Genomic DNA, 14,097 nt, shown 5'->3' on the forward strand with positions numbered 1-14,097 from the left:
TGTGACATCACAAATGATCAATACTGTAACCTATACTATAGCCTACTGTAACCAAACAACCTTAAAGTTAGGGGCCTACAGATCAATACTGTAACCTATACTATAGCCTACTGCAGCGGTTCCCAAACTTTTTTGGCCATGCACCCCCTGTCACCTCCCGACCTAGCTGACGCACCCCCCAATGGGTTTCTGTTAGAAAAAATTGTTGCTGGTCTCCGTGCACAGATGAAGCACACCTGTGTCAGACACGCCTATTGTTTATTATTATTATTATTAAAATGTACGTTTTTTATTAAAACGTTTCTTGAATTTCATGATTTACACAGTGAAAATCCCCATTTGAAATAATGTATATTAGTTATATTTATTAGGCATAAAAAAAATATTTACTATAGCCTACGTCCTACAGATTAGCGCGATGGCTCTGGCCGCCCCGACAGGGTTTAGGGAGGTGGCAGGTGGCACAGGGTTTAGGGACGTGGCAGGTGGCACCTGGCGGGACACCGACCGGAGTTAGCCGCCTCTGACCATCTGTCTGCGGTTTCCTCCTCCTTTCTTTATTTGTTTCGATGGAACGACGAGTCCTACCCAAAGCTGTAAAGGAATGTGGATCACTACCCACTTTCAAAACCTCTCTCAAGGGACACCTACGGGAGACTGCAATTCAACACTGGCCCCTGTAAATATCCCAACCCAACCCCCTCCAATGTACAGTCATTTACCAAGTATGGTTTTGTCAATAGTCCAATGGACAATTTTGTTTGTTTGTACAGTGTCTCCCCCCCCCCCCTCAATGTACAGTGTTACTTGTTTATACAGTGTGCCCCCCCCCCCCCAACCACCTCCAATGTAAATTACCCAGTATGGTTGTCAATATCCCAATGTACCCAACCCCCCCCACCCAACCTCCTCCAATGTACAGTTTCTACGTCAAATGTATATACTCCCCTTTCTTGACTCCTTCTGTATCACAAACAGTACTGTATTTGCAAATCTGGTATGTCATAAATGTATAGATGTAGCAGTACTGACTATCTGTATGTCATGTATGTCATATATGTCCTGATGAATTGAAAATGAGGGACCCTGATGTAAACAAGACGAAAGTCTTTCTCTGGTCTGCATCCCCTTAACAATTGTGTGTATTGAGCTGTACTGTATTGTACCCATTCTGCAATCTGTTAATAAAGTTTTCAATCAATCAATCAAACCACAAGGTAACCGGAGTGGAGGCAGGAGCAGGGCTACAGAGGCACGGTCGAGTAATCGTGTCATACGAAGAAACCCAGTGTAATCCATTAACACTAGGGGTGTAACAATGCATCGATTTGAATATGTTAGAATCGATTATAATCGAAATTATTTTTATGTCTTTTTTGTGTGTGTATTGTTTTTGTTGACCTATAGTCCATTTATGCTGAGTGAATCAGGTTCCCCCAGCCACATTTGTGTATTCAACATTTATTTTGATAGAAAATTCATCGAAAATTAATCGAATCGAATCGTGGTCAAATGAAGAGATTTCATGATGCATTGAATCGTTGCCTGAAGAATCGTAATCGAATCGTTGTGAGGTCGCATCGTTACACCCCTAATTAACATGTTTACAGTTTGCATTTTTGATCAATTAAATTCTCAATCCAAAACAATTTCACACTGGAGCAATGACAACATAATACAATATTATAATAATAATAATAATAATAATAATAATAATAATAATAATAATAATAATAATAATAATAATAATAATAATAATAATAATAATAATAATAATAATAATAATAATAATAATAATAATAATAATAATAATAATAATAATAATAATAATAATAATAATAATAATAATAATAATAAAAATAATAATAATAATGACAATGTAATCCAGGGTGAGATGAAAGATGAGAGTTTCAGGCGACATATATTATTAAATGACTAGGTATACGAGTGTGTTTTTGAATGTATAAACGTCACAGGGAAGGTAGTGGGGGAGATAAGGGGGGCGTTTTATGTGTCGAGAATATGTCTTACTCATGTGTTGTGTTGTGACTTGAGGGAACAGCCATTATGTATATACTCTCTGTTAGCATCTCTGGGTAACAGTACTGTATATTTGCATATCGTATATGTCACAAATGTAACAGTACTATATACATTGATGTCATGTATGTCCCTATGCCATAAATACCATGATGTCATGTATGTCATAGCCAAGCTCAGGGACCTGGGCTTGAACTATGACCTCTGCCAGTGGGTCTTGGACTTCCTGACGGGCAGACCCCAGGTGGTAAGAGCAGGCAACTGCACCTCCTCATCCATCACGCTCAACATAGGGGCCCCCCAGGGCTGTGTTCTGAGCCCCCTCCTCTACTCCCTGTACACACATGACTGCGTGGCACAGCGGAACAACAACACAATCATCAAATTTGCTGATGACACAGTAGTGGTGGGCCTGATCTCTGCCAACGACGAGAGGGCCTACCTGGAAGAGGTAGAGAATCTGTCACAGTGGTGTCAGGAGAACTGCCTCTCCCTGAACGTCAGCAAAACAAAAGAGATGATTGTGGACTTCAGGAGGTCGGGGGTCAAGGACTACAGCCCCCTCAGCATCGACGGGGCACCGGTTGAGAGAGTGAACAGTTTCAAGTACCTCGGAGCCCACATATCCGAGGACTTGACATGGACCACACACATTGACAGTGTTGTGAAGAAGGCACGACAACGCCTCTACTTCCTCAGGCGCCTAAGGAAGTTCCAAGTCAGTCAGAAGATCCTTAGGAACTTCTACTCATGTACAATAGAGAGCATCCTGACTGACAACATCACCTCCTGGTTTGGGAATAGCACTGCACAAGACCGTAGCAGACTACAAAGAGTGACACGTTCAGCCGAACGCACAATTGGAGGGGGGCTTCCCACCCTCCAGAACATTTACAACAAGCGGTGCAGGGGGAAGGCTAAGAGAATCATCAAGGACTCCAGCCACCCGAACAACTGCCTCTTTGAACTGCTGCGGTCAGGCAAGCGATACCGGAGTCTTAAGGCGAGCACAGAAAGACTCAGAAGAAGCTTCTATCCCCAGGCCATCAGGCTGCTAAACGAACAATAAACACTATGCAACAACCATCAAATGCACACAGCACACACACCCACCCACACGCACACACTCACTTAAACAAACAACACACTGCAGCACCCACTCTCCACACTTTAGATCACACAAACACACTTTATATTTATTGATAAAGGATTTGCACTACAACTCGTACACCTACTGTAAATTGTACCTAAATTGCACCTCATCCCATTTCTGCCTTGCACTATATAGTATTGCATATTAGTACACTGCATAGTATTGTATATTATATGGTAACTCAGTTACGTCTATTCTGCATCGAACATTGTACATATGTCTATACTGAACACTGTGACCTCATTTTTTTTACTTCTAATTTACATGCTATATGTAACTGAGGGGTACAATTCCCTGACTGTATTGATAAGTATGGTATCATTAAACCACTACCGCTTTATGTACTTTAATTACTGGCCATACAGTACACGATATCTGAATATGATGAACACTTCCCACAATGAAATCGGTTCCAGTCAAAGGTATTAATCAAGTATTTAATGGAGCAAAAGGTACATAGGATACTTTACATTATTCTTTGAATGCACTTGTAAGGCAAAGGAATATGCGTAGGCAAATCAATAACGAATGTCCATTCTCTGGTTACACAGGAGGTAATTATACAACCTGAATCTTAGGGAATTATATCTATGGTGCACTAGTAAGATAGCGGAGATACTGGAAGGGGTTCCCACTGGTTGTAAGCCAGCAGGGGGGGTAGAAGATCTGTCGGTAGTAGGACGTCTGGTCAACGATGACAAGGGAGACTTCAGGTACAGAAGCCGGTGCAGTAGCCTCTTGATCCACAGACGAATACAGCTTGGTTCTCTTGTAGACTGTAGCTCCACAGGGAAGAAAGCTAGTCGGCCTCAGGCTCTCTGGGCGCCGACTCGACTTGACTCCTCTCGGGATAAATCCAACACGTGCAGGCGTCGGCGATTATCCGCTCCATAAATCACAGGACCAAAGCAAATATGTTCCAGCCGCAAAGGGCTATGTAGTCGTCGGGTAGATTAATCCAGTGTACATGTCCATACGGCTCTCGTCTAGGTCTCCTCGGGTGAAAGCGCCATGCGGTCGGCCCAGCCTGGATAAGAACTCTAGCTAATACGAGAAAGCGTTGGAGATGCTGGTCACTGTAGAATTCTAACCACACGATACACTATACACAAATAGACTATTAAAGACTTAATAGAAATATGTCGCACTCGACGGTATAGCGCCAAACTCTGACAATTCAGTTATTAATTTGCACGCGGTCTCGATGCTCTATACTGAGGCCAAACAGGCCATACTTCACCGCACGTTGTATCGTGGGTGAGGCTTCAACTTATCGGTAACATACTAAGGACGAAGGGTACGGAGGTAAGGGGCTTCTACATTCACCTGCGCCGTATTTATACGCACGGTGAACAAACTAGTTCCACTCTCATTTCTGTCGCGTATCCCTGGGCAAGGCCGGGCATGTCCAGACACATCTTGACGGTGACTTTGAACCTGGCTCCGGAGGCCGGTCCCTGGCGCCGGTGGACCGCTGTCCAATAGGAGAATGAACTATTATGGTCTGGGCTAAAGGGATATTCCGTGTATATGTACAAGGAATATACAAGGGATATCAAACGATATACAAATACTATGCAATATATATCAATAAATAAATATATATATTCGGTTTAATCTGATCCTTTGTAACAGCCGCCCCCTAATTAGTCCCACCTAATTAGCTAAGCAGAGACAGATTAACCGCACTGTCCACTACTCAATGTCTGTTGTGAGGGATCGGTCAGTTCACAAAGTCATGGGGTCATGGTCGTCATCGATGGTATCGGGGAGCCTTGGCAGTTCTATCAGCCTCGCCACGGGTCGGGTGTAGGTCCGCCCTTGGACGAGCACTTCGGCTGCTCAGACCTTTCCGTCGGCACCGGTGATCACTTTGCTTACGCGGCCAGCCGGCCACATAGCTCGGGGTAGTGACTGGTCGATAATCATGACGACTGTTCCTTCTGTCAAATTGTCTCTCTCTTTCACCCATTTCTGGCGGGTCTGTAGAGACGGTAGGTAGTGGAGTAGGAAGCTGTTCCAAAACTTGTCAGCCAGTACTTGACTGTACCTCCACATTCTTCGGCCGTTCGCTTCTTCAGGCCTGTACATTGTCTGTGGTAGCGCGGGGTCCAGCCGCCCCATCAAGAGTGTGTTGGGGGTGACTGGGTCGACATCTGCTACATCACTTGAGACGTAACCGAGGGGCTTTGAGTTCAATACTCCCTCGATCTCCGTGAGGACTGTCATTAAGACTTCTTCCGCCACGGTCTGGGCCCCAAGCACGGCGTACAGGGCTGTCTTTATAGAACGTACTTCTCGTTCCCAAGTTCCACCGAAGTGAGGTGCGTTCGGGGGATTAAATTGGAAGTTCTGGAAGTCAATCTGGTATGGAGCGAGGTGGGTCTTAAGTTCTGGGCCCATAGCTTGGAAGCTCTCTCTCAGCTCTCTTTCTCCGCCTTTGAAGTTTGTCCCGTGATCAGACAACAATATAGACGGTTTACCTTTCCGCGATGTGAATCTTCGGAAGGCCATAAGGAATGAGTCTGTGCTCATGGTTGGAAGGAGTTCTATATGCATCGCTCGGGTGGTCATGCATTTGAATACAATACCCCACCGCTTCTCGGTGCCTCTTCCTTTCTTTATATACAGCGGGCCGAAACAGTCCATACCGGTGGAGTGAAAGGGCTTGTCGCCGAGTCGGAGGCGACAGGGAGGTAGGTCAGCCATCCGGGGTATACTGGGCTGCGCTCGCCACTTACGACAGTCTAGACAGGTTCGCTGGAAGCGCCGCACTGCTTCTCTCCCTTGCAGTATCCAATAACGACGTCTGATCTCCGCGAAGACTCTCTCTGCCCCGGCGTGATGCACATCCTCGTCGTATTTCTTTATGATCAGCTCTGTGACCTTGTGTCGGCTGTTTAAGACTATCGGGTACTTGACGTCATCCGGTAAGTCTGGAGCTCTCCGCAGACGACCACCCACTCTGATGAGACCATGGGCGTCGCTCTCGGGGGCTAGGTGGAGCAGTCTGCTGTCTGATGGGACGGGCTTTGCTCCCTGTAGACAGTCTAGCTCATCGGGGAACGAGTCTCTCTGGGCTCGTTGTAGTAGAAGAAGTTCCGCTTCTTCGTAGTCAGCTGCAGTAATGTCAGTAGTGAGCTGAACCTCTGGGTGGTGCCACAGGAATGTCTTTAGCTGCGCACTCTCTAGGGTGAGGCAATCGTCTATGTCGGGGTCTGTGGAGACGAGTGTGTTCAATCCACAGAACATAGATTTCTTGTTTTCTGCCTCCTCTTTACTCGCTTCCCGTGGGGTGGGTGTAGGCCACTCTTCTTCCGGGAGCTTGAGGAACTCTGGCCCGTCACTGTATAGGTTGTGACGGGTGAGGTCATCCAGGGACATTCCCCGGGTGATGACGTCAGCTGGGTTGTGTTTTGTGTCCACATACCTCCAGCTTGCTACTTCTGTTAAATCTTGAATCTCTGTGACTCTGACTCCCACGAAGACCTTGTATCTGCACGAATCAGACCGGATCCATGTGAGTACTGTCGTGGAGTCTGACCACAAGATTGTTCTTTGCACCGGAATGGTGAGTTCACGTTGGATTAACGTGGCGAGTTGCGCTCCTGCTAGGGCTGCGCAGAGCTCTAGACGCGGGATAGATTGTTGCTTTCGTGGGGCTATTCTTGAGCGAGCCAGGATGAAAGCAGTATGTATTTCTCCTCCCTCCTCTCGGGCACGCAAGTAGGCCACCGAACCGTAGGCTACTTCGGAGGCGTCGCTGAAAACGTGCAGGTCCATCTGGCACGTCTCCGGCCTCACTGTGGGTGGAAAGTAGCTGCGGCGTATGTTAACACCTGGGAGTGAGCTGAGTTCCGTCTCCCACTCTCTCCATGTGGATGCAAGGTGTTCGGGTATGGGGTCGTCCCAGCCCTGGTCCTTGTCCCATAACGCTCTTACGATCATCTTTGCCCTGGTGGTGTAAGGTAGAATACATCCCAACGGGTCATATTGTCTGGCGAGTGTTCTGTATACACTCCGTCTGGTGGTCGGTAGTGCAGTCGACCTTCCCTGCTCCTTGGTCAGGGGTGTGTGTTTATAATGGAGCGAGTCTGTTTTGAAGCGCCAGACTAGTCCTAATGTCATTTCTTGGGCTTCTCCTGGGATGGTCGCCATCCAGGTCTCGCTGCTTGCTGCCTTGTCCTCGGGGGAGAGGCTGCGCAATACTTGCGGGTCGCTGCTGGCCCACTGCCTGAGATCAAAGCCGCCTTTGATCAGGGAGGCGCGGAGCTTGAGTAGAAGGGCCTCGGCTTCTTCTGGCATCGAGACGCTTTGCAGACAGTTGTCCACGTAGAAACTATTTTCTACACTTTTTCGGACCTCTTCATCAGCTGCTGGGTCCTCTGCGACGTGTTTTTGCAGTGCAAACGTAGCACAGCATGGGCTGCATGTGGTTCCGAAAGGGAGGACTTCCCATTGATAGATGGCTGGTTGCTCATCCCCGATCCTCTCTCTCCATAGGAACCGCAGCAGGGGCTTGTCCTCCTCCACTAGTCTCACCTGCAGGAACATCCCTTTGATGTCACCGCTGATGGCCACCTTGTCCTGGCGGAAACGTAGTAACACGCCTAGTAGGGAGGGGCCGAGTGTTGGGCCGGGCAAGAGCTCTTTATTCAGATTTTGTGATCCGATCTGGTAGCTGCAGTTGAACACAATACGATCCTTGCCGTTGTGGTGGACTTTGTGGTGCGGCACGTACCATGATTCGGTCGTCTGATCGGCCTCTTTAATGTCAATTTTCTTTATGTGTCCCGCTGTGATTAGCTTGTTAATCTCAGCTCGGTACACAGTCTCTTGAGCGGGGTCTCTGGCTAGGCGCCGCTCTGTGTTCAATAGATACCGCTCCGTCGCTTCTTTTGGGGCGTGGAAGGTGGGCATACCCTCTCGCCTCAAGAGTGGAGTTGCGTATCTCATCACTCCGTTGACTTTGACTCTCTTTGTCCCTTGCTCGAGGAGTGTTATGGCGTAAATGTCTTCCTTGGAACGAATGTCTTTCTTTTCGTTCTTAAAGGGCATTGTCTCTAGTGTCCATAGCCTCTCGACATGCTGTAGGAGGGTGGTGTCTTCTTCTGTCACTCTGGAGTGGAGGCAGCTAGTGGCTGCTGTTCGGTTAAGAGACTTAGCGAGGGGGCCTTGTAATGTCCATCCTAGGCGGGTCTCGACTGCTGCAGGACAGCCTCTGGGCCCTGTGTGGACCCGGTCTATCGGGACTATGAGGTCTGCATGGTCGGAGCCTATCAGCAGGGTCGGGGTGGCACCGTCTATGAGCGGGATAGGTAGTTGACGCAGGTGCACATATTTGTCCATCAGCTTGGCGATGGGGTAGGTGTACTGCGACAGGCCTATTTCTTGGCTGGTGAAAGCATTAGTAATCCTATACCGTCTCTCTGGCTGCCCGCTTGCTGCGATAGTGAAGGAGACATTCTCGCCCTTTATCGTCTTTAGATCTCTTCTTATTGTCCGAATCGTCATCTGGTTTTCGCTCCCCCGCAGCCCCAGCTGGGCCGCAGCGGACGCGAGGAGAAGGGTCTTCTCTGACCCGTCGTCAAGGACGGCGTAAGTGTCCATGACCTTGTCTTGGTAACTCAGTGTTACGCGGACCACCTTTAAGAGCACTCGGGCGCCCCCGCTGCTGGCGGGGTCAATGTACATAACACTTGCCTTTGTGCTGCTTGAGGGTGCAGGCTTTCTTCTGTTACTGTCGTGTAAGACATCTAGGTGGGCTCCGTCACACCGACTACACCTCTTCTTTAAGCGGCACTCGGCTGCCATGTGACTGCGCGCACATCGGTAACAGCGTCGGTTGGACTTTATCCATTGACCCACTTCATCGGCGGTCATCTTCTTGAACGTGTCACATTGTGACAACCAGTGTTCCTTTTCGCAGTACGGGCACACCATCTTCCACTTCTCTTTCATCGAGGGGGTACTGTGGTTCTTGCTGCTCGGTACTGGTTCTGATTGGTGCATGACGGTCACCAATCTTCGGCCATCGTTTGCTCTCCTAGGTCCCTCTCTGGAGCTTGGGGTGCTCCGCATGAACGTATCCAACCGTAGGCTGTTGACTTCTCTCGCCAGGAAGTCGGCTAGGTCTAGGAGGGATGGCTCGGGACCGTTAGGATCACGGTAGTCTCTTTGCCGCCTGAAGCGCTCTTGTCGGGCGGGCGGAAGCTTCTCTAAAATCCTCTCGACATTAGAGTTTGCGTACAGTTCGTGCATACCCTTTTCTCTTTGCGCCCCCAGCATCCCTACCAGGGATTGTACCTTGATAGACAGGTCATCTAGTGAGCGATTGTCTGTGGCTGGGGGTAGGCGGTCGATATGCCTTATCTCTTGTATTACGTAATCCCATATACGTCCATATCTTTGGTCGAGTGCTGCTAGAACCGCTGTGTATGGGGTAGTAGAGGTGGCATAGGCCAGCGCTATATTGTGCGCTCGGGGCACCTTGAGGTGCTTCAGTAGGATAGCATACTTGTACGGTTCGTCAGTTACATCGGACATCATTGTCTCTAAGCACATTCGTAGCTCGGTGTACTGTGCTCTGTTCTCGTGGGTGAAGTCCGGAAACGTCGGTGTGCCAATGTATGATGCCATGGATGGCTGGCACATCGGTGAGCGTTGGAAGAGAGGCCTCCTAGGCGAGTCTCCTCTTACGCCTCTCGGTGGGCTGGTACCTGCTGGGTACCATGGCCCGCGTATCCAGGTGCTATTCCTCGGGGCTGGTGGTGCGTCAAGCTCACCCGTGAATTGAGTCGGGGGTCTGTAGCGCAGAGCCGCGGGGGTAGAGCCTGGGCTGTACTGGACCTCCTGGTCCTGTGGAGTTCTGTGCTGCTGTCGGGCTTGACTCTCCTCCTCTCCCTCTTCTTCTTGCTCTGGCAGGTCCTCTAGATCCTGTAGTCGTCTATTTAGCCTCTCCGCGGTGTAGACCGTTTCTTCCTTGTAGCTGGTCCTCGCGTGGACCGGTCGGGGAAGGAGTTCGGAGGGGGGTATAGGCTCTCTCTGGTGGTCGGGCTCAGGGTCGCTTGATTGGGTAGGGGAGGGTGCCCTTGACCCGTGTCTTGACGAGGCCCTGGAACCCCGTGTGGAGGGAGGGGGTGTCGCCCTGGGGATCAGCTGCTCCATTATCTGCGCTTGTAATCGGTCGCGCTCGGCTTCGCGCTTGGTGAGAGCGATGTCGCGCTCTGCTTCTCTTTGGGCACCGGCAGCGGCGTGCTGGGCTTCGGCGGCGGCGCGCTCTGCTTCTCTTTGGGCACCGGCAGCGGCGCGCTGGGCTTCGGCGGCGGCGCGCTCTGCTTCGGCGGCGGCGCGCTCTGCTTCGGCCCGGTCTCTTACCATATTCTCTTCCGTCTGAAGGCGTCTAATCTCTAGACGTATACGATCTTCGTCGCTCCGTTGCTGCGCTTGAATGCGTTCTCTTTCCATGGAAGAATGTTCGCGCTCGCTAAGCATCTGTGCTTGGAGTCGATCGCGCTCTGTAGAGGCTGCTAGGCTGGCGAGGAATGCCTGTGCCAGCATCTTGTCCGCCCCGCTGGGGGAAGACGCTGGTTGGGGTGATCCGCTCCTGGCAGTACTCGTTGGAGATCTGTTCTCCTGTGGCGAGTCCTGGAGATCCATCTCCGGGGTGCTCTCCTCTTCTTGTAGCGGGTAGAGTTCCATCCCTGGAGAGCTGTCTTTATCCTGGAGCTCTCCGGGGACTACTTCTTCGGTCTTGGCGGGGGGTAAAGTCGTGTCAGGTCCCTCCTGGTCCCTACCGTGAGCTTGGTCAGTTACATTAGAACCCACTAGGGCCTCTATTGGCGGGGTAACCTGGGCGATAGGGTCGGACATAATTTTACTATCTACTTTTTCCGCGTTTACCGTCTGTAGAAGGCTAGGTAGTATACTGGCAACGTAATCCTCTAAGTACTGAGGTGTCTGCCGTCTACGCTGCGGGCGATCTACTTTAGGAGAACCGTTTTGTGGAGTGTTCATCATAGGCCATGTCAATATTAATACCACTATATTAATATTACACTAATTACCCTCCGGCTCGAAGGACCAATTGTAACTGAGGGGTACAATTCCCTGACTGTATTGATAAGTATGGTATCATTAAACCACTACCGCTTTATGTACTTTAATTACTGGCCATACAGTACACGATATCTGAATATGATGAACACTTCCCACAATGAAATCGGTTCCAGTCAAAGGTATTAATCAAGTATTTAATGGAGCAAAAGGTACATAGGATACTTTACATTATTCTTTGAATGCACTTGTAAGGCAAAGGAATATGCGTAGGCAAATCAATAACGAATGTCCATTCTCTGGTTACGCAGGAGGTAATTATACAACCTGAATCTTAGGGAATTATATCTATGGTGCACTAGTAAGATAGCGGAGATACTGGAAGGGGTTCCCACTGGTTGTAAGCCAGCAGGGGGGGTAGAAGATCTGTCGGTAGTAGGACGTCTGGTCAACGATGACTAGGGAGACTTCAGGTACAGAAGCCGGTGCAGTAGCCTCTTGATCCACAGACGAATACAGCTTGGTTCTCTTGTAGACTGTAGCTCCACAGGGAAGAAAGCTAGTCGGCCTCAGGCTCTCTGGGCGCCGACTCGACTTGACTCCTCTCGGGATAAATCCAACACGTGCAGGCGTCGGCGATTATCCGCTCCATAAATCACAGGACCAAAGCAAATATATTCCAGCCGCAAAGGGCTATGTAGTCGTCGGGTAGATAAATCCAGTGTACATGTCCATACGGCTCTCGTCTAGGTCTCCTCGGGTGAAAGCGCCATGCGGTCGGCCCAGCCTGGATAAGAACTCTAGCTAATACGAGAAAGCGTTGGAGATGCTGGTCACTGTAGAATTATAACCGCACGATACACTATACACAAATAGACTATTAAAGACTTAATAGAAATATGTCGCACTCGACGGTATAGCGCCAAACTCTGACAATTCAGTTATTAATTTGCACGCGGTCTCGATGCTCTATACTGAGGCCAAACAGGCCATACTTCACCGCACGTTGTATCGTGGGTGAGGCTTCAACTTATCGGTAACATACTAAGGACGAAGGGTACGGAGGTAAGGGGCTTCTACATTCACCTGCGCCGTATTTATACGCACGGTGAACAAACTAGTTCCACTCTCATTTCTGTCGCGTATCCCTGGGCAAGGCCGGGCATGTCCAGACACATCTTGACGGTGACTTTGAACCTGGCTCCGGAGGCCGGTCCCTGGCGCCGGTGGACCGCTGTCCAATAGGAGAATGAACTATTATGGTCTGGGCTAAAGGGATATTCCGTGTATATGTACAAGGAATATACAAGGGATATCAAACGATATACAAATACTATGCAATATATATCAATAAATAAATATATATATTCGGTTTAATCTGATCCTTTGTAACACTATACTATGTTATTTTATTTCATACTTATCTTGTCTTGCACAGTCTCTGGAGCGTAACAGTAAGAAGCATTTTGTATAAAAGTATTCTGTACTTCTGTATGACAACTATTAAAGAAACTTGATGTTGTGTATGTCATAAATGTCACTATGAATTGAAAATGGGGGACCCTGATGTAAACAAGACGAAAGTCTTTCTGGTCTGCATCCCCTTAACAATTGTGTGTATTGAGCCGTACTGTATTGTACCCATTCTGCAATCTGTTAATAAAGTTTTCAATCAATCAATCAATCAATCAAACAAACATTCACGGCAACAGCAACACTGGCTGTCACTGAATGACAACAACCATTGGCTCCTCCCACTCACATGACGCTGCTCTCAGCCCCCCCGCCCCCCTCTCACGCACCGCCCCCCCCCCCCCCCCCCTGCACGCAGTGCTGCATTCCTGTCTCTCAGGCTCCTCCGGGGAAGCAGGACTGAACCATCCTCAGGCTCCACGGGGGGGGGGGGGGGGGAAACAGGACTGAACCATTCTCAGGCGCCACGGGGGGGGGACAGGACTGAACCATTCCAACACGCGGGAGAGACATTTCGCAACCGTCTCTAACCGTCACACGGATTATATCGAAGAAGCAAGACGTGTATCTTCCTGTTTAACCCCTAACTAACCCTCCTTCTCTGTTTAACCCTACCCCGTTCAGATGAGTTCTCCCAAAAACACACCCCCCCGTCTTATCAGCGCGGTGGTTCCGTCCCGCCGCCATGTTGGATCAGACGCAGGTTCTCTGCAGGACGAGTTTCCAGATTGAAAGTTTAGGATCTGCTGCCCTCCTTGTTGTTGTGCCAACACTGGGATTCACACCCGCGACTTATCTGAGGCTCAAAGGACAACAACAGCTACATGTTCCACCCCGAGCGACCCGGAGTGTTGTTGTAGTTATAGTTTATTATCATTATTAATATTATTATTATTGTGACGCGGCCTCCAGATGATCCGGCGGCAGCGGAACACGGCGACCAGGGATCTGATGTGACTCTGTGCACCTCTCTACATCTGTGTGTTTAGTTAGTGAGTGTTGTTGTTATTGAAGAAGAGGAGGATGAACCCGCACCCCCCGCCTGCTCCTTATTGAAGAAGAAGAAGAGGAAGAGGAAGAGGAGGATGAACGCGCACCCCCCTCCTGGCCGCAGGGCCGGGCACCACTCCGGCTCGCTGCTGCTCACCCCGCAGGAGAACGAGTGCCTGTTCAACTACCTGAGCAGGAAGTGCATCGTGAGTCTCACCGTCTTATTGATCTGTGATATTAATCTGATTAGACATGTGGTGGCCCCGTCAACACGTCGAGATCTACATCGTCTCTATGGAGCCAATGGCGCGTTTCTTCCTCCCTCTCTCTCCAGCGGTACAGGGTTCTGTGTCTCTGTGTCTCTGCATGACAGATCAGCGGGTCTC

The 14,097-nt window shown here is 49.3% G+C and overlaps 1 protein-coding gene across 1 annotated transcript in view; it reads left to right on the forward strand.

The window, feature by feature from the left end:
- The first annotated feature begins 13,443 nt into the window (after positions 1-13,443).
- The window catches only part of LOC311244887 (actin nucleation-promoting factor WASL-like), a 69,020-nt gene continuing 68,366 nt past the window's right edge, over positions 13,444-14,097 (forward strand). The window contains exon 1 of the mRNA XM_084334574.1: positions 13,444-13,917. Coding sequence (XP_084190700.1) covers positions 13,807-13,917 — 111 coding nt within the window. The 5' untranslated portion in view covers positions 13,444-13,806. The remainder of the gene's footprint in view (positions 13,918-14,097) is intronic.

This window comes from Notolepis coatsorum (genome assembly GCF_963971535.1).
Source record: "Notolepis coatsorum genome assembly, chromosome: 18".
NCBI classification, from domain to species: Eukaryota; Metazoa; Chordata; class Actinopteri; order Aulopiformes; family Paralepididae; genus Notolepis; species Notolepis coatsorum.